Source organism: Salvelinus alpinus, chromosome 20 (genome assembly GCF_045679555.1).
Source record: "Salvelinus alpinus chromosome 20, SLU_Salpinus.1, whole genome shotgun sequence".
In the NCBI taxonomy this organism is placed as follows: Eukaryota; Metazoa; Chordata; class Actinopteri; order Salmoniformes; family Salmonidae; genus Salvelinus; species Salvelinus alpinus.
The window spans coordinates 10,882,817-10,903,344 of record NC_092105.1 but is presented as its reverse complement, the minus strand read 5'-3'; the positions used below and the strand labels follow the sequence as shown (position 1 = coordinate 10,903,344).

The following is a 20,528-nucleotide window of genomic DNA, read 5'->3' as shown; positions in this document are numbered from 1 at the left end:
CCTCCTATTAATACTGTGACTGTAGGAGGAGGAGTAGGGTTAACACTGCTTTCCTCCTATTAATACTGTGACTGTAGGAAGAGGAGTAGGGTTAACACTGCTTTCCTTCTATTAATACTGTGACTGTAGGAGGAGGAGTAGGGTTAACACTGCTTTCCTTCTATTAATACTGTGACTGTAGGAAGAGGAGTAGGGTTAACACTGCTTTCCTTCTATTAATACTGTGACTGTAGGAAGAGGAGTAGGGTTAACACTGCTTTCCTCCTATTAATACTGTGACTGTAGGAGGAGGAATAGGGTTAACACTGCTTTCCTCCTATTAATACTGTGACTGTAGGAGGAGGAGGAGGGTTAACACTGCTTTCCTCCTATTAATACTGTGACTGTAGGAAGAGGAGTAGGGTTAACACTGCTTTCCTCCTATTAATACTGTGACTGTAGGAAGAGGAGTAGGGTTAACACTGCTTTCCTTCTATTAATACTGTGACTGTAGGAAGAGGAGTAGGGTTAACACTGCTTTCCTTCTATTAATGCTGTGACTGTAGGAAGAGGAGTAGGGTTAACACTGCTTTCCTTCTATTAGTACTGTGACTGTAGGAAGAGGAGTAGGGTTAACACTGCTTTCCTCCTATTAATACTGTGACTGTAGGAAGAGGAGTAGGGTTAACACTGCTTTCCTTCTATTAATACTGTGACTGTAGGAAGAGGAGTAGGGTTAACACTGCTTTCCTTCTATTAATACTGTGACTGTAGGAAGAGGAGTAGGGTTAACACTGCTTTCCTTCTATTAATACTGTGACTGTAGGAAGAGGAGTAGGGTTAACACTGCTTTCCTCCTATTAATACTGTGACTGTAGGAAGAGGAGTAGGGTTAACACTGCTTTCCTTCTATTAATACTGTGACTGTAGGAAGAGGAGTAGGGTTAACACTGCTTTCCTTCTATTAATACTGTGACTGTAGGAAGAGGAGTAGGGTTAACACTGCTTTCCTTCTATTAATACTGTGACTGTAGGAAGAGGAGTAGGGTTAACACTGCTTTCCTTCTATTAATACTGTGACTGTAGGAAGAGGAGTAGGGTTAACACTGCTTTCCTTCTATTAGTACTGTGACTGTAGGAAGAGGAGTAGGGTTAACACTGCTTTCCTTCTATTAATACTGTGACTGTAGGAAGAGGAGTAGGGTTAACACTGCTTTCCTTCTATTAATACTGTGACTGTAGGAAGAGGAGTAGGGTTAACACTGCTTTCCTTCTATTAATACTGTGACTGTAGGAAGAGGAGTAGGGTTAACACTGCTTTCCTTCTATTAATACTGTGACTGTAGGAGGAGGAGTAGGGTTAACACTGCTTTCCTTCTATTAATACTGTGACTGTAGGAAGAGGAGTAGGGTTAACACTGCTTTCCTCCTATTAATACTGTGACTGTAGGAAGAGGAGTAGGGTTAACACTGCTTTCCTTCTATTAATACTGTGACTGTAGGAAGAGGAGTAGGGTTAACACTGCTTTCCTTCTATTAATACTGTGACTGTAGGAAGAGGAGTAGGGTTAACACTGCTTTCCTCCTATTAATACTGTGACTGTAGGAAGAGGAGTAGGGTTAACACTGCTTTCCTTCTATTAATACTGTGACTGTAGGAAGAGGAGTAGGGTTAACACTGCTTTCCTTCTATTAATACTGTGACTGTAGGAAGAGGAGTAGGGTTAACACTGCTTTCCTTCTATTAATACTGTGACTGTAGGAAGAGGAGTAGGGTTAACACTGCTTTCCTTCTATTAATACTGTGACTGTAGGAAGAGGAGTAGGGTTAACACTGCTTTCCTTCTATTAATACTGTGACTGTAGGAAGAGGAGTAGGGTTAACACTGCTTTCCTTCTATTAATACTGTGACTGTAGGAAGAGGAGTAGGGTTAACACTGCTTTCCTCCTATTAATACTGTGACTGTAGGAAGAGGAGTAGGGTTAACACTGCTTTCCTTCTATTAATGCTGTGACTGTAGGAGGAGGAGTAGGGTTAACACTGCTTTCCTTCTATTAATACTGTGACTGTAGGAAGAGGAATAGGGTTAACACTGCTTTCCTCCTATTAATACTGTGACTGTAGGAAGAGGAGTAGGGTTAACACTGCTTTCCTTCTATTAATACTGTGACTGTAGGAAGAGGAGTAGGGTTAACACTGCTTTCCTTCTATTAATACTGTGACTGTAGGAAGAGGAGTAGGGTTAACACGGACATAAGGACATGTAAAGACTGCTGCACTATGTGTGTGAGAGAGATGTGCTCACTGGCCATCACTGGGATTTACCCATACGGGACCTTCGATCTGACATCCACAATCAGTTCCGGATATTATTCCTCCTTTGTACTGAATTAATCTCTGCAGAAATGAGATTAGTACCACATAATGCAAACATGATGCATGATGGTCAGTGCAGACAGCCCTCAATATGGTGCTTTGTGCAGGACCCATTGAGGATGTGTGTAGGCGATAGATAGTGTTTTTTATTTCCTCCGGGCTCATGTACCAAGAATAAGTCCTTTTATAGTGGTTCTCTGTAAATAGAGTGGTATTATTGTGGTGTTAAACGCTAACACGTGTCAATAAGTTGGTCTGTCTTGGTGCCAGTGTTGTTTCAGGGTTAAGGGTTAGACGTAACACACGACCCAGCCAGCATGGCTAACGTGACTCCAGCTGTGAAAACACCAACTCCAATTTATAGTTATTAAACACAACACCTTAGGAATGAGGCACGAGACTTCTCCATGGAGAGAAAAAGAGCTTTGTTCCCTCTGCCGGAGTGTGTGAGGAGCGGTGTTTAACAACACTCAGAGGTGTGATAGCATCACAGTGTGAAGGGGACAGAGAGTTCAGATCACAGTAGAGTACAGTACAGTAGCGTAGAATACAGTACAGTAACATTATCAGGCCAGGCCGTTGCTGTTAAAAATGGATGGCACATTTATCCGATTTGTGGCCTTATATAGCTTATGTCCTTCTCTCTCTAGCTTTCTCTATAGTTCTACCAGGTATAACTATACCAGGTAGAACTATACCAGGTAGAACTGGTAGAACTATACCAGGTAGAACTGGTAGAACTATACCAGGTAGAACTGGTAGAACTATACCAGGTAGAACTGGTAGAACTATACCAGGTAGAACTGGTAGAACTATATCAGGTAGAACTAGTAGAACTATATCAGGTAGAACTAGTAGAACTATACCAGGTAGAACTAGTAGAACTATACCAGGTAGAACTAGTAGAACTATACCAGGTAGAACTGGTAGAACTATACCAGGTAGAACTAGTAGAACTATACCAGGTATAACTATACCAGGTAGAACTATACCAGGTAGAACTGGTAGAACTATACCAGGTAGAACTGGTAGAACTATACCAGGTAGAACTGGTAGAACTATACCAGGTAGAACTATACCAGGTAGAACTAGTAGAACTATACCAGGTAGAACTAGTAGAACTATACCAGGTAGAACTAGTAGAACTATACCCGGTAGAACTAGTAGAACTATACCAGGTAGAACTAGTAGAACTATACCAGGTAGAACTAGTAGAACTATACCAGGTAGAACTAGTAGAACTATACCAGGTAGAACTATACCAGGTAGAACTATACCAGGTAGAACTGGTAGAACTATACCAGGTAGAACTGGTAGAACTATACCAGGTAGAACTGGTAGAACTATACCAGGTAGAACTAGTAGAACTATACCAGGTAGAACTAGTAGAACTATACCAGGTAGAACTAGTAGAACTATACCAGGTAGAACTAGTAGAACTATACCCGGTAGAACTAGTAGAACTATACCAGGTAGAACTAGTAGAACTATACCAGGTAGAACTAGTAGAACTATACCAGGTAGAACTAGTAGAACTATACCAGGTAGAACTAGTAGAACTATACCAGGTAGAACTATACCAGGTAGAACTATACCATGTAGAACTATACCAGGTAGTATTTGACTGTGGCTGTTATAACTAGTAGAACTATACCAGGTAGAACTATATCAGGTAGAACTATATCAGGTAAAACTATACCAGGTAGACCTATACCAGGTAGTATTTGATTGTGGCTGTTATAACTAGTAGAACTATACCAGGTAGAACTATACCAGGTAGAACTATACCGGGTAGAACTATACCGGGTAGAACTATACCGAGTAGGACTATACCAGGTAAAACTATACCAGGTAGAACTATACCAGGTAGAACTATACCGGGTAGAACTATACCAGGTAGAACTATACCAGGTAGATCTATATCAGGTAATAGGTCTATTTCAGGCCTGAGGTCTATTTCATGTTAGTCCCGTCTCACTCTCCCTGGCCCTGCCTGCCATGTGTGTCTGTGTGGGAAATGTGGGCCGAGTTAACCACTCTGCTGGGCATCGCCGCGGGCACACTCACTGGGTTGTGGTTAACATGCTGCCATGGCAACTGCTATTCACCAGCCCTCTGTGACAAAAATGTTTTTATCCCTCTGTGACACAAAAGGCTACGGGATAAACTTTCTGACAACACACAACTGTTGAATGGCCCTGCTCTGATGATAATATATCTGTTTTAATGTCCTTTGTCAGGCCAGAGAAAGAGGATAAACACTAAAGAACTTTCAGGATTCCTGCCTCGTGCAAGAGGTTTGGATTTCAATGCCCCGTCTCTCGATGACAGAGTTTTACATTGGAATAGACTCTAGATTCTAGAACATGCACCAATGGACTTTTAATGTGATGCTGAAATCATGCCTGTGAATGTATTGAACGCCATGTCCTCTACACAGTTACTAAGCCTCCATTCAGATCATATCCAATGGAGGAAACGGTTGTCTGGAACACGATCAAGGGCAATCTATGAATCTATCCGTACAGTTCTACGGAACACACATTATTAAGACCTTCACATACGCACCTCCTCAACCAGGACCAGGTCACGCTATACATCTACAGTCTGCTGTTTGAAATACAGCATCTTTCTAAATGTATGGATCTTATTGCAAACACATTGTGCTCTGTTGACATACTGTCTGTCCTGAGGCTCTGCTAGTTCATCAGTACTACCATGCTACAGGCTACCACGATACAGTCCACCACGATACAGTCCACCACGATACAGTCTACCACGATACAGTCTACCACAATACAGTCTACCACAATACAGTCATGATACAGTCTACCACGATACCGTCTACCACAATACAATCTACCACGATACAGGCTACCACGATACCGTCTACCACGATACAATCTACCACGATACCGTCTACCACGATACCGTCTACCACGATACCGTCTACCACGATACAGTCTACCACGATATAGTCTACCACGATACAATCTACCACGATACAATCTACCACGATACAATCTACCACGATATAGTCTACCACGATACCGTCTACCACGATACAATCTACCACGATACCGTCTACCACGATACAGTCTACCACGATATAGTCTACCACGATACAGTCTACCACGATATAGTCTACCACGATACCGTCTACCACGATACCGTCTACCACGATACAGTCTACCACGATACAGTCGACCACGATACAGTCTACCACGATACAGTCGACCACGATACAATCTACCACGATACAATCTACCACGATACCGTCTACCACGATACCGTCTACCACGATACAGTCTACCACGATACAGTCGACCACGATACAGTCTACCACGATATAGTCTACCACGATACAGTCGACCACGATACAGTCTACCACGATACAGTCGACCACGATACAATCTACCACGATACAATCTACCACGATACCGTCTACCACGATACCGTCTACCACGATACAGTCTACCACGATACAGTCGACCACGATACAGTCTACCATGATACAGTCTACCACGATACAATCTACCACGATACAATCTACCACGATATAGTCTACCACGATACCGTCTACCACGATACAGTCGACCACGATACAGTCGACCACGATACAGTCTACCACGATACAGTCTACCACGATACAGTCCACCACGATACAGTCTACCACGATACAGTCTACCACGATACAGTCTACCACGATACAGTCGACGACAATACAGTCTACCACAATACAGTCATGATACAGTCTACCACGATACAGTCTACCACGATACAGTCTACCACGATGAAGTCTACCACGATACAGCCTACCACGATACAGTCTACCACGATACAGTCGCGATACAGTCTACCACGATACAATCTACCACGATACCATCTACCACGATACAGTCTACCACAATACAGTCATGGTACAGTCCACCACGATACAGTCTACCACGATACAGTCTACCACGATACAATCTACCACGATACAATCTACCACGGTATAGTCTGCCACGATACAGTCTACCACGATACAGTCTACCACGATACAGTCGCGATACAGTCTACCACGATACAATCTACCACGATACCATCTACCACGATACAGTCTACCACAATACAGTCATGATACAGTCCACCACGATACAGTCTACCACGATACAGTCTACAATTAAACAGTCTACAATTAAACAGTCTACCACGATACAGTCTACCACGATACAATCTACCACGATACAATCTACCACGGTATAGTCTGCCACGATACAGTCTACCACGATACAGTCTACCACGATACAGTCTACAATGATACAGTCTACCACGATACAGTCTACCACGATACAGTCTACCACGATACAGTCTACCACGATACAGTCATGATACAGTCCACCATGATACAGTCTACCACGATACAGTCTACCACGATACAGTCTACCACGATACAGTCATGATACAGTCTATCATGATACAGTCTACCACGATTCCATCTATCACGACACAGTCTACCACAATACAATCTACCACGATACAATCTACCACGATACAGTCTACCACGACACAGTCTACCACGACACAGTCTACAATGATACAGTCTACCACGACACAGTCTACCACGACACAGTCTACCACGATACAGTCTACCACGATACAATCGACCACGATACAGTCGACCACGATACAGTCTACCACAATACAGTCTACCACGACGCAGTCTACCATGACACAGTCTACCACGATTTCATCTATCACGACACAGTCTACCACGATACAATCTACCACGATACAATCTACCACGATACAGTCTACCACGACACAGTCTACCACGACACAGTCTACAATGATACAGTCTACCACGACACAGTCTACCACGACACAGTCTACCACGATACAGTCTACCACGATACAGTCGACCACGATACAGTCGACCACGATACAGTCTACCACAATACAGTCTACCACGACACAGTCTACCATGACACAGTCTACCACGACACAGTCTACCATGACACAGTCTACCACGACACAGTCTACCACGACACAGTCTACCATGACACAGTCTACCACGATCCAATCTACCACAATACAATCTAGCACAATACAGTCTATCACAATACAGTCTACCATGACACAGTCTACCACGATACAATCTACCACGATACAGGTACCAGTCCTCATTCTGCCATTATGAATAGCCATTGATTTCCATTAGGGTTTGGCTGGAACCCACAGCACAGTACTGACCGTCTGCCGCCCATTAGTGCACTTTAATTCTGCCGATGAATAGTCAGGATAGACTGCCCTTCCTGGCTGCACAGACAGACAGACAGACAGACAGACAGACAGACAGACAGACAGACAGACAGACAGACAGACAGACAGACAGACAGACAGACAGACAGACAGACAGACAGACAGACAGACAGACAGACATCAATGCATCAATGCATCCATGCACACACACACAGATAGATGCCCATACCGGATGGCAAGTTAAGTCTCATTCTATCATGATGAATAGTCCACAAGTTCAAGATTTGATCATCATTCAACTCAGAAGTCATTAAAATACCACTCCACTGTCCACGCTACATGTGTGTGTACATAGTTTTTGTAGTGTATTGGTAGGTGAGGAGTCTGGGATGATGAGTCATTTAGAGGAGGTTGAGAAAGTCAGTACATGTTCTTACTGAGTTCTGATGAACAGTGAAGAATTAAATTACCTCGACTGTACTGTCATTGGTTATGCAACAGCTCATTTGAATGTTTCAGGGAGTTGAACTTAAAACGTGTCCCTAAGCTCAGCCCATGGACTACTGTAAAGATGGCCATGTACATGATTTAAGTGCTGGACCAATACATCAGCTCTTCTGCGTACGATGGAGTGAAACACAACCCCCTTATGTGGACTTTGCAATGGTTTAAGAAATATCAGGTTGACCAATATGCCCTTTTTGGACACCAGAAGTGGTATTGTTACTCTGCAGCCTACAGTGAAAAGTGAACAGAAGCATAAATACAAATGTATTGTCTCTCTCAAAAGACAACAATTACTGCTTCGACTATTCTGTGATGAAAGATTCAATCTGTTCTCACTATTTCTCTCTCTCTGTGTTTCCATGGAGGTTGCTTCGAGTGCTGCATCAAGTGTCTGGGCGGGGTGCCGTATGCATCGCTGGTGGCCACCATCCTATGTTTCTCCGGCGTGGCCCTGTTCTGTGGCTGCGGCCATGTGGCTCTCACCGGAACCCTCACCATCCTGGAGAACCACTTCTCCAAAGTCACCTCTGACCACGCCATGCTGACCGACGTGTGAGTGACCGAACCTGACCCCATGAGTATGGCTAGGAGTCTTTGACCCTAACCTGTCTATGAAAAGCAATGTTCCCTAGTTATATCCTATAAGCTATAATTAAGGCCTGGCTAACCGTAAGTATCCTACTGAATGGCCAGAGTAGAGGATTATTAAGATACAACTGGTCCCACTGCACCCCCAACCACGTACATGTCGATCCAGGCAGTAGTAGTGGCTATATGTCTACAACGATATCTTGAAACAATAAACTATTCTACCAGTTATACACTACCGTTCAAAAGTTTGGGGTCACTTAGAGATGTCCTTGTTTTTGAAAGAAAGGCACATTTTTTTGTCCATTAAAATAACATCAAATTGATCAGAAATACAGTGTAGACATTGTTAATGTTGTAAATGACTATTGTAGCTGGAAACGGATGATTTTTAATGGAATATCTACATAGGTGTACAGAGGCCCATTATCAGCAACCATCACTCCTGTGTTCCAATGGCACATTGTGTTATCCAACTTTAACATTTTAAAAGGCTAATTGATCATTAGAAAACCCTTTTGAAATTATGTTAGCACAGCTGAAAACTGTTCTTCTGATTAAAGAAGCAATAATACTGGCCTTCTTTAGACTAGTTGAGTATTTGGAGCATCAGCATTTGTGGGTTCGATTACAGGCTCAAAATGGCCGGAAACAAATAATTTTCTTCTGAAACTCATATTCTTGTTTTGAGAAATGAAGGCTATTCCATGCGAGAAATCTCGTACAATGCTTTGTACTACTCCCATCACAGATACAGCGCAAACTGTCTCTAACCAGAATAGAAAGAGGAGTGGGAGGCCCCGGTGCACAACTGAGACGCCTCACAAGTCCTCATCTGGCAGCTTCATTAAATAATACCAGTTAAATACCAGTCTCAACATCAACAGCGAAGAGGCGACTCCGGAATGCTGGCCTTCTATGCCGAGTTCCTCTGTCCAGTGTCTGTGTTCTTTTGCCCATCTTAATCTTTTATTTTTATCTGAGATATGTCTTTTTCTTTGCAACGCTGCCTAGAGGGCCAGCATCCCGGAGTCGCCTCTTCACTGTTGACATTGAGACTGGTGTTTTGCGGGTAGTTGAGGACTTATGAGGCACCTGTTTCTCAAACTAGACACTCTAATGTACTTGTCCTCTTGCTCAGTTGTGCCCCGGGGCCTCCCACTCCTCTTTCTATTCTGTTTAGAGCCAGTTTGCACTGTTCTGTGAAGGGAGTAGTACACAGCGTTGTGCGAGATCTTCAGTTTCTTAGCAATTTCCCGCATGGAATAGCCTTCATTTCTCAGAACAAGAATAGACTGATGCGTTTCAGAAGAAAGTCCTTTGTTTCTGGCCATTTTAAGCCTGTAATCGAACCCAAAAATGCTGATGTTCCAGATACTCAACTTGTCTAAAGAAGGCCAGTTTTATTGCTTCTTTAATCAGCACAACCCTTTTAGTCTTAGTGAGCTGAGCCTCCTAGATAAGCCCTATCAATGAATTACAGGCACTTTTATATAGATATCCTTTCTTCAATGAGCTCATCACAACAGCTATTTTTATCAAATAATAACCTCTGCTTGCACTTTACCCCAGATGAGACCTCTTTTATATCCATTAGTCTAAAGCAAGAGAGGAGAAACATAGAGGAGAGGAAGGACAGGACAAGTGTTTTGTTATGAGGTTTTAAGGGGAGTCTCTGTGAGTGCCCATTTTAATTTCAATTTTCAAGTGTTAATGTCACGTGTACTTAAGTGATAATGCCAGAGAAGCCGGTGTTTGGAAGATATATTGGCACGGGTGTTGTTAGGCCCGAGACGAAGGTTTGATGCCATTCCATTTGCTCCAGCCATCATTATGAGGCGTTCTTCCCCCAGAAGCCTCCACTAGTGTGTATAAAGATAACGAGAGGTTTTACTGGCTGAGAGCCAACACGTTAGTGTGCTAAATATTAGTATAACAAACTACCCATGTCAATCTCTCCTGGCTAAGAGCTGAGGAGAGACTGACTGCATCACTTCTTCTTTTTACAAGAACCATGAATGTGTTGAAAACTCCAAATTGTTTGTATAGTCAACCTACGCACAGCTCTGACACACACTTACCCCATCAGACATGCCACCAGGGGACTTTTCACAGTCCCCAAAATCCAGAACAAATTCAAGAAAGCGTACAGTATTATATAGCGCCATTATTGCATGGAACTCCGTTCCATCTCAAACCGTGCCAATATATCCTCCAAACACCGTCTTCGAGGGCATTATCACATTTATACAATGGGTTATCAACCTTTTCAAATAATGATTGATATATTTTCATTAAAAACATTATTTTAATTTATTTATTCATACTACTTCATCCTTCTACAAGATATAGTCCCGACACAAATCTAGGGTTGCTAGAGTCTTTCAGTCTTTTTATTCTGTATCTATGGACGCGACCCAGTCGTTCAGTCTTTTTGTTCTGTATCTATGGACGCGACCCAGTCGTTTGTTCTAAATGTTCCATTGCCATACTGGCTGTCAACGTTCTTATCCCTTGCTTGCTAGCCAACTATGGCTAACTTACCATCACTTCAAAAAGTGCAGCTAGAATAACAGCAAAGTAGCCACATTTGCATTTGTTTAAGCTGTTTCCTAGTGACATTTATTTGGATACATCCATAACAATGAGCTAATGAGGCGCGATTTCACTTGGCATAGAAAATGTGCTCACTCGTCAGGATTCTGTTGTTCAGAGGAGCTCGCCAACAACACAGCTACAGTAACACAATCACTTCAAACTGTAGCTGGAAAGACTGGATATTGGCTGCTTTTCCTTTGACCTTTTTTCAATTGAAGGGTCGATCGATTTCTCAGAGACATGCATCATCTGTTTACATTTCATCCACCAAAGTTGTTAATGGTTTACATCTTTTTTTTTACTCAATGACAGAATGAATGGTTTAGGTTGCAGTTTTATAACCCGAGTTAAATCTAAACGTATAAGCTAGTCTAATACAACCTGTCACGTTTACGGTTTCTCCTCTTGCCTCATGTTGGAGACTGAAACATAACATAGGCATATTGGATTATCCCTAATGGAAACTATTCATGAACAGAACACAGGGAGTGTTTATGTGGGATTTGCTCCTATACAGAATACAGCTGATGCAGTACGTCATCTATGGCATCGCCTCCTTCTTCTTCCTCTACGGAATCATCCTGCTGGCCGAGGGCTTCTACACCACCAGCGCTGTGAAGGAGCTGCACAGCGAGTTCAAGACCACCATCTGCGGACGCTGTATTAGTGGCATGGTACGTCACTATCATCACCACTGGACTGTGTTAACCTTGCACTGCACTTACACCAAACAACCAACTCACTGCACTCTTGATCAGACCAAATTTCGTGCAACAAGCTAGTCTTTGTTTTTATGTACTCAACCCGAACCACATTGACACCTGAGCTCTGTTTGGATTTGATCAATCAAACAAGCTGATGACATAATGACGACGTCTGAGCAAATACTCTTCGCAAACGAGCACAAAAGCATGTCCTCTCTTTTAGGCCTACCGGTCAAATAGACGCAAACAACAGCTATGAAAATACTAGTTATGATCCAGTTCTTCCTAATGCCAATATGATGCTGTTTTTGTACGTGTGTTTTCTCAGTTTGTGTTCCTGACCTACATCCTGGGTATCGCCTGGCTGGGTGTGTTTGGTTTCTCCGCCGTGCCCGTCTTCCTCTTCTACAACATGTGGTCCACCTGCACCGCCATGAGCTCACCTGTGGCTAACCTCACCAACGTGGACACCATCTGTGTCGACGTTCGTCAGTACGGTAAGGGAAAACCGGAGTTACAGCCAGGGTCATCTTCATTAGGCACCATGTGAAAAAAAACAGACTGAAACTGAGAGGGACTACCTGAACTTTTCCAATAAGAAACGCTTGTTTTGGCTTCCCGTTGCAACATTATCTCTACGCTGTGCCCTAATGAATATGACCAAATCCATCCAAGGTCCCTTCTACCCATAACACAGAGCAGGTGTTCCAATACTTTATGTGTACAGGAGCCTGTTGAGGCTGTGGATCACTGATTTCTATTGGTGTGTATCACAGGAGGTTGGTGGCACCTTAATTGGGGAGGATGGGCTAGTGTTAATGGCTGGAGGGGAATATGTGGAATGGTATCAAATAGATCAAACATTCGTTCGAGACGAAGGTTTGATGCCATTCCATTTGCTCCAGCCATCATTATGAGGCGTTCTCCAAAACTCCAAATTGTTTGTATAGTCAACTTACACACAGCTCTGACACACACACTTACCCCACCAGACATGCCACCAGGGGTCTTTTCACAGTCCCCAAATCCAGGACAAATTCAAGAAAGCGTACAGTATAATATAGAGCCATTAGAGATAAAGCAAAACCTCACGGCACAACGCCTCTCCCCTATTTGACCTAGATAGTTTGTGTGTATGCCTTGATATGAAGGCTACATGTGCCATTTTTAAATGTACAGTTGAACTCGGAAGTTTACATACACCTTAGCCAAATACATTTAAACTCAGTTTTTCACAATTCCTGACATTTAATCTTAGTACAATTTCCCTGTCTTAGGTCAGTTAGGATCACCACTTTCTTTTAAGAATGTGAAATGTCAGAATAATAGTAGAGAGAATGATTTATTTCAGCTTTTATTTCTTTCATTACATTCCCAGTGGGTCAGAAGTTTACATACACTCAATTAGTATTTGGTAGTATTGGCTTTAAATTGTTTAACTTGGGTCAAACGTTTGGAGTAGCCTCCCACAATAAGTTGGGTGAATTTTGTCCCATTCCTCCTGACAGAGCTGGTGTAACTGAGTCAGGTTTGTATGCCTCCTTCCTCGCACACTCTTTTTCAGTTCTGCCCACAAATTTTCTTTTGGATTGAGGTCAGGGCTTTGTGATGGCCACTCTAATACCTTGACTTTGTTGTCCTTAAGCCATTTTGCCACAACTTTGGAAGTATGTTTGGGGTCATTGTCCATTTGGAAGACCCATTTGCGTCCAAGCTTTAACTTCCTGACTGATGTCTTGAGATGTTGCTTCAATATATCCACATAATTTTCCTTCTCATGATGCGCCATCTATTTTGTGAAGTGCACCATTCCCTCCTGCAGCAAAGCACCCTCACAACATTATGCTGCCACCCCGAGCTTCACGGTTGGGATGGTGATCTTCGGCTTGCAAGCCTCCCCCTTTTTCCTCCAAACATGACGATGGTCATCATGGCCAAACAGTTCTATTTTTGTTTCATCAGACCAGCGGACATTTCTCCAAAAAGTACGATCTTTGTCCCCATGTGCAGTTGCAAACCGTAGTCAGGCTTTTTTATGGCGGTTTTGGAGCAGTGGCTTCTTCCTTGCTGAGCGGCCTTTCAGGTTATGTCGATATAGGACTCGTTCTACTGTGGATATAGATACTTTTGTACCTGTTTCCTCCAGCATCTTCACAACGTCCTTTGCTGTTGTTCTGGGATTGATTTGCACATTTCGCACCAAATTCCGTTCATCTCTAGGAGACAGAACGCGTCTCCTTTCTGAGAGGCATGAAGGCTGCGTCGTCCCATGGTATTTATACTAGCGTACTATTGTCTGTACAGATGAATGTGGTGCCTTCAGGCGTTTGGAAATTGCTCCCAAGGATGAACCAGACTTTATTTATCTTTTTTCTATGGTCTTGGCTGATTTCTTTTGATTTTCCCATGATGTCAATTAAAGAGGCACTGACTTTGAAGGTAGGCCTTGGAATACATCCACAGGTACACCTCCAATTGACTCAAATTATGTCAGAACTTCTCAAGCCATGACATCATTTTCTGGAATTTTCCAATCTGTTTAAAGTCCCAGTCAACTTAGGGTATGTAAGCTTCTGACCCACTGGAATTGTAATACAGTGAATTATAAGTTAAATAATCTGTCTGTAAACAATTGTTGGAAAATGACTTGTGTTATGCACAAAGTAGATGTCCTAACCGACTTGCCAAAACTATTGTTTGTTAACAAGAAATGTGTGGAGTGGTTGAAAAACGAGTTTTAATGACTCCAACGTAAGTGTATGTAAACTTCCGACTTCAACTGTATGTAGTTCTGCCTTTGAGCTGTTCTTGTTCATTAATGTTCTGTGTTATGTCATGTTTCATGTTTTGTGTGGAACCCAGGAAGAGTAGCTGCGGCTTTCACAACAGCTAATGGTGTTCCTAATAAAATACCAAATACCACTTGTGGCATCTTTTCTCTGGCTCGATATCCTCCGTCTCCTCTCAGGCCAGGTTTTATAGCAGCAATAAGACATTATAACAGCCTGAGATGATCAGTGTGTCACCTTGTACAGGTTTGATACACTCCACTCTACAAGCATGACATTTTAATGGAGATTCCGTCTAAGTTAAAACCATTCCGTAAATTCTAATGTGATATGTGACTATGGCCAAATAAGGATGGTTCCTTTACTGCGTATCTATATGAATTCTATGAATACTGATGACATGATGTGAGGAATTTGCTGTGCCAATATTAACCTTTGAATTGAACGACTGTCTGCAGGTATCATCCCCTGGAACGCTTCTCCAGGCAAGGCTTGTGGGTCCACACTTGGAGACATCTGTAATACCAGTGAGGTAAGGCGTCTCTCCTCCCATCCTCAGTCATTCTTTGACCAGTGACATACTGTACTGTCTATTATGTGGGTGCCATTACTTTGAGATGCATGCTCACAATAACAGTGCAAGGGCCACAGAAAAACATACATTTGTATTCACAATGAGTTACTGTACTACGGTACTGTGTTCAATCACATGAATGTCTTTTTCAGTTCTACCTGTCCTACCACCTGTACATCATAGCATGTGCTGGAGCCGGGGCCACAGTCATTGCTCTGGTAAGTTCAACTCTCTCTCTCTCTCTCTCTCTCTCTCTCTCTCTCTCTCTCTCTCTCTCTCTCTCTCTCTCTCTCTCTCTCTCTCTCTCTCTTCTCTTCTCTCCTCTCTCCTCTCTCATCCTCTCCCTCAGTCCATCCTTGCAGTTTGTATCTGACTGTAGATCATGAATCCAGTGCTCCTCTCCTCATTTCCCATATGGTTTATGTAACCTGTAAGGCAGAATACCAGTAGACTTTTCCACAACGCCAATCCCATTCTCTTTAAACCATCTGCTTAGATGCCCCGGGCCCCAGACTTATTTTAGGAAAGTGGGAACAGGGTGGACGTTTGTCCTGGATCGGGACACATGGCTATGTTTATACAGTATGAAGGAGGATATCTGTAAGGATATAAACATGTGTAGACTGCATCAGAGTTCTTTGAACTAAGGGCGCCCCATTTCCGAAGAGTATAGAGTCCCGTCTTGTGTGTTTTGAAAACAATGAGTATGATAGAAGAGGGAAATTCTCTGTCAAGGCCATGCAGTCCGTTTTTTCCTCTCTGATTGCTTCCAAAGAGTGTTTCATAAGGTTCCATTTAACTCACATATATAGGTGACAAACATGAATATTTTACTAATACTGTTTTTTTTTACAAGTAAAAAGTTGAAACATCAGTTGTTGCCAGTGGCAGCCATGTTCCTGGGGAGTTCTCTTACCGCCTGTATTCTGTTCTCTTCCATCAGCTGATCTACATGATGGCTACCACTTATAACTTTGCCGTTTTGAAGTTTAAGAGTCGAGAAGACTGCTGCACTAAGTTTTAACTGGTGTTCAGAGACACAGAGACACAGTCTATGACACTGCTCTGAGTAGACAGCAGCGACTTTACTACATGGACTAAAAATAGACAGCAACATATCTCCATTAGTCTTCACCTAAAGTGTAAATAGCTGATTGTATGCATCATTTAGCATGTGTTATCCAGAGATAGGTCAGCCTGAAGGACCAACGCTACCTGAAGAGAATTGTCTTCAGAATGGGGTTATGCTTTTCTCCATATCTTGTTTAAGATCTGATTAGGACAATAAATCATCCCTTAAATGAATAGCACTCTGGCTAATAAACAGTAGGCTTGGAAGAGGAAGACAAAAAACACAATCTGAGAACAATACTGTATTATGAAGGAGTTCTCAGTCATTTGCCATGACCATCGTGCTTAAATTTGAGGTGAAAAAACTATTCGTTTTTTTCCCCTAATGTTCAATTTGTCAGAAGACCAGCCAGGCTTGGAAAAGTGCCTTTTCCCCCATTAATGTTTTAGGATTGATCATGTGTACTTTTGTATTTTCTTGGCGCAAGACACAAAGTGTTACACAGTGAATTGTCAGTATTACAAGCTTCTGTTACAAACTATTTCCTCAGTCGTATATAGATACAGACAGTCTTCATCTGTAAGATGACGCAGACGAGATGAACAGCATTTCAAAAACAAATAACTGCACATATACCTAGTATTGTGAAGGGTAATCCCAGTACCAAGGGTATATTTTCCATCAAGGTATATATAGCCTCAGTTTATGACTTCCTATATTTTATAAAGGACGTTTTCTTATTTTAGAGGAGTAATGTAATTGCTATGTGACCTGATGCCTTCATAGCTTCAGCTGATAGTTTTGATTTGTTTAATCTATCATCCAGAAACATGACATTGTTTAAAGAGCCACTGTTGGTTGTTTTTTTAACACTGAGCCTGCATGCTTACTTTATTTTATTTGGATTTCTTAATCTCTTTATGATTACTTATATTCCATATTTCCATAAATATTTAATTATTTCCTAAGATTTTTGAAGACTGTAGTTATTATTTTTCTCTTTCTATACAAAATAAACAATCTTTGTGTACAAAATATCCCCAATGGTTTATATTTCTTGTCAAATGAAAAAGGGACACTAACTGAGAACAGTACCAGTGACAGAAAACAAGAAGATAGTGCCTGTTCCATCTCACACCACAATCTAATGCCCCTCTAACCTCTACTAACCACCTTCATCATCAAGCTTGCATGCAAAACCTAAAACCCCACTACCCTTCCTCTCCCTCTCCCCTTTTTAAATGTCTCTGTAATATTCTTTAATAATCATGTTAGTAGTGTTGAGGATAATGACATTACTTTGCAAGTGTGTCTGTTGTCTGCTTAACATTGTGTGTGTGTGTGTGTGTGTGTGTGTGTGTGTGTGTGTGTGTGTGTGTGTGTGTGTGTGTGTGTGTGTGTGTGTGTGTGTGTGTGTGTGAGACGTAGCTCTGCCTCATGTAGTCTGCTTTGCATCTTACCATGCTCACTGGCCATCCACCTCGGCCCTCTCTTCCAGATCCACTTCCTCATGATTCTCTCAGCAAACTGGGCCTACCTAAAGGATGCCAGTCACATGCATGCCTATCAAGACATCAAACTGAAGGAGGAGCAGGAGCTGCATGACATCACGTCTCGTTCAAAGGAACGCCTCAATTCCTACACATAAGGATTACGCTCTGGTCCGCCCTCACACCTCTATGGTCACACACACACACACCCAGGCCATCTCAGGCGGTCTGACCAAGAGAACACTCTTCTCCCATAACCTGCCAGCTGCCCTCATTCAGCGCAGTACTAACACGGCTCCTAACAAACTAATGCATCGATGTCTCTTTCTACAACTAACTGATCAAGATGTCTGTGTCAGAACCTCTGTTTTGTGTTTCGTGTGTGACTATACTTTTGTTTTTATTTTTCAAATTTGTCTAGGACTTTTTTGTAGCTATTATTATTTTGATTTTTGATTTTTTTCTAACCAGTGATTGCTGGTGAACTTGAAACATTGCACTATTCTAAAACATGAAGGAAATAAATAGTGAAACTTGTTTTAGAGTGTTATGTTATGATTCTGGTCTGACTGTCGGCCATTATGAATAAGGAAGAGCGGGAAGTTCTTGTCAGCGAGAAGAGAATCATTTTTTAAAAATGTTTTTAAATCAAAGATGCAGTTTTGATTACATCTCATAGCACAACATGAAACGCCTTACAACATCACAGATACATAAAAGTGGTGCAATGTGCTGTTGCTAATTGCAAATAAGTTTGGTCCTCCTGGCTCTGAATGGAGAGCATATGAAGAGGAGGAATGTGAAGGCAAAACAACATTCTATTGTGCAACAGAACATGCATGTGTTGGCTTCTTTGACAAAGTGTTTACGTTACCCCTCTGCCCATTTGAAACTGTTTGGGATTAGAAGACTTTTCTCTTGCTAGTAGTTTGAGTTGAAATAGGTATGATCATTCTGATTCTAGAATTTCATAAGTTACATTCATCACATACATTCCAACTAAAATGTTAATATTTTAAATGAAACGGTAATAGTGATGTGTTAGGGCTGACGCTCTCCTCATCCTCGGAAGAGGTGAGGAGAGAAGGATCTTCAGACCAAAACGCAGCTTGTGGGAAATAAGCCATCTTTATTATAACAACGATAAAGATGGCAACACGAAACGAAACAAAAACTTTCCAAACTACAAAACAACAAAACGACGTTGACGAGACCTGAACATAAACTTACATAACTAAACATAAACTTACGTACAGGAAACAGACGACATCGAAACGAAAACGAAAACAAACAAACGCTACAGTCCCATGTGGTACGAACATAACATACGGACACAGGAGACAATCACCCACAAACAAACACTGTGAACAGCCTACCTAAATATGACTCTCAATTAGAGGAACGCCAAACACCTGCCTCCAATTGAGAGCCATACCAGGCAACCCTAAACCAACATAGAAACAGATAACATAGAATGCCCACCCAACCTCACGTCCTGACCAACTAACACACAAAAACTAACATAAATAGGTCAGGAACGTGACAGTACCCCCCCCACAAGGTGCGAACTCCGGACGCACCAGCACAAAATCTAGGGGAGGGTCTGGGTGGGCATCTAACCACGGTGGTGGTTCAGGCTCGGGGCGCGGTTCCCACCCCACCATAATCCATCCTAACTTCCTCCCTCCAAGAATGTCCACCCTCTTTTGACCCCCACAAAATTCCCTTAACAACATATCTAATAGGGACAACCCCGGGACAGAGAGATAAATCAAGAAAGAGGGATAGATAAGAATATAGAGATAGATGAAGATAGAGAGGGAGATTAGGATAGAGGGGCAACTCCGGACTGAAAGGCAGCTCCGGACAGAGAGACAGCTCTGGACTGATGGGCAGTTCTGGGTATCCAGCCTTTTCAGGCTGAAGGGCAGCTCATGGCTGACTGACGAATCTCGATGCTCATGGCTGGCTGACGGCTCTCGACGCTCATGGCAGGCTGACGGCTCTCGACGCTCATGGCTCTCTGACGGCTCTGGCTGCTCATGGCTCTCTGACGGCTCTGGCTGCTCATGGCTCTCTGACGGCTCTGGCTGCTCATGGCTCTCTGACGGCTCTGGCTGCTCATGGCTCTCTGACGGCTCTGGCTGCTCATGGCTCTCTGACGGCTCTGGCAGATCCTGTCTGGTTGGCGGCTCTGGCAGATCCTGTCTGGTTGGCGGCTCTGGCAGATCCTGTCTAGTTGGCGGCTCTGGCAGATCCTGTCTAGTTGGCGGCTCTGGCAGATCCTGTCTGGCGGGCGGCTCTAGCGGCTCCTGTCTGGCTGACGGCTCTAGCGGCTCCTGTCTGGCGGATGGCTCTGTAGGCTCATGGCAGACGGGCGGCTTTGCAGGCTCATGGCAGACGGGCGGCTTTGCAGGCTCCTGGCAGACGGATGGCTCAGATGGCGCTGGGGAGACGGATGGCTCAGATGGCGCTGGGGAGACGGATGGCTCAGATGGCGCTGGGGAGACGGATGGCTCAGATGGCGCTGGGGAGACGGATGGCTCAGATGGCGCTGGTGAGACGGATGGCTCAGATGGCGCTGGTGAGACGGATGGCTCTGGCC

The 20,528-nt window shown here is 43.0% G+C and overlaps 1 protein-coding gene across 4 annotated transcripts in view; it reads left to right on the top strand.

The window, feature by feature from the left end:
* Window positions 1-18,460, top strand: part of LOC139546298 (neuronal membrane glycoprotein M6-b-like) — a 61,409-nt gene extending 42,949 nt beyond the window's left edge. For 2 of the 4 annotated variants that reach the window (XM_071354501.1, XM_071354500.1), the window contains exons 2-7: window positions 8,474-8,660; window positions 11,812-11,968; window positions 12,327-12,495; window positions 15,246-15,319; window positions 15,514-15,579; window positions 16,305-16,650. In XM_071354501.1, the coding sequence (XP_071210602.1) occupies window positions 8,474-8,660; window positions 11,812-11,968; window positions 12,327-12,495; window positions 15,246-15,319; window positions 15,514-15,579; window positions 16,305-16,385 (734 nt within the window). In that variant the 3' untranslated portion in view covers window positions 16,386-16,650. Of the gene's footprint in view, window positions 1-8,473; window positions 8,661-11,811; window positions 11,969-12,326; window positions 12,496-15,245; window positions 15,320-15,513; window positions 15,580-16,304; window positions 16,651-17,931 lie in introns of those variants that run through there. The other 2 variants (XM_071354499.1, XM_071354498.1) reach the window with 2 other exon arrangements.
* Window positions 18,461-20,528: the final 2,068 nt, after the last annotated feature.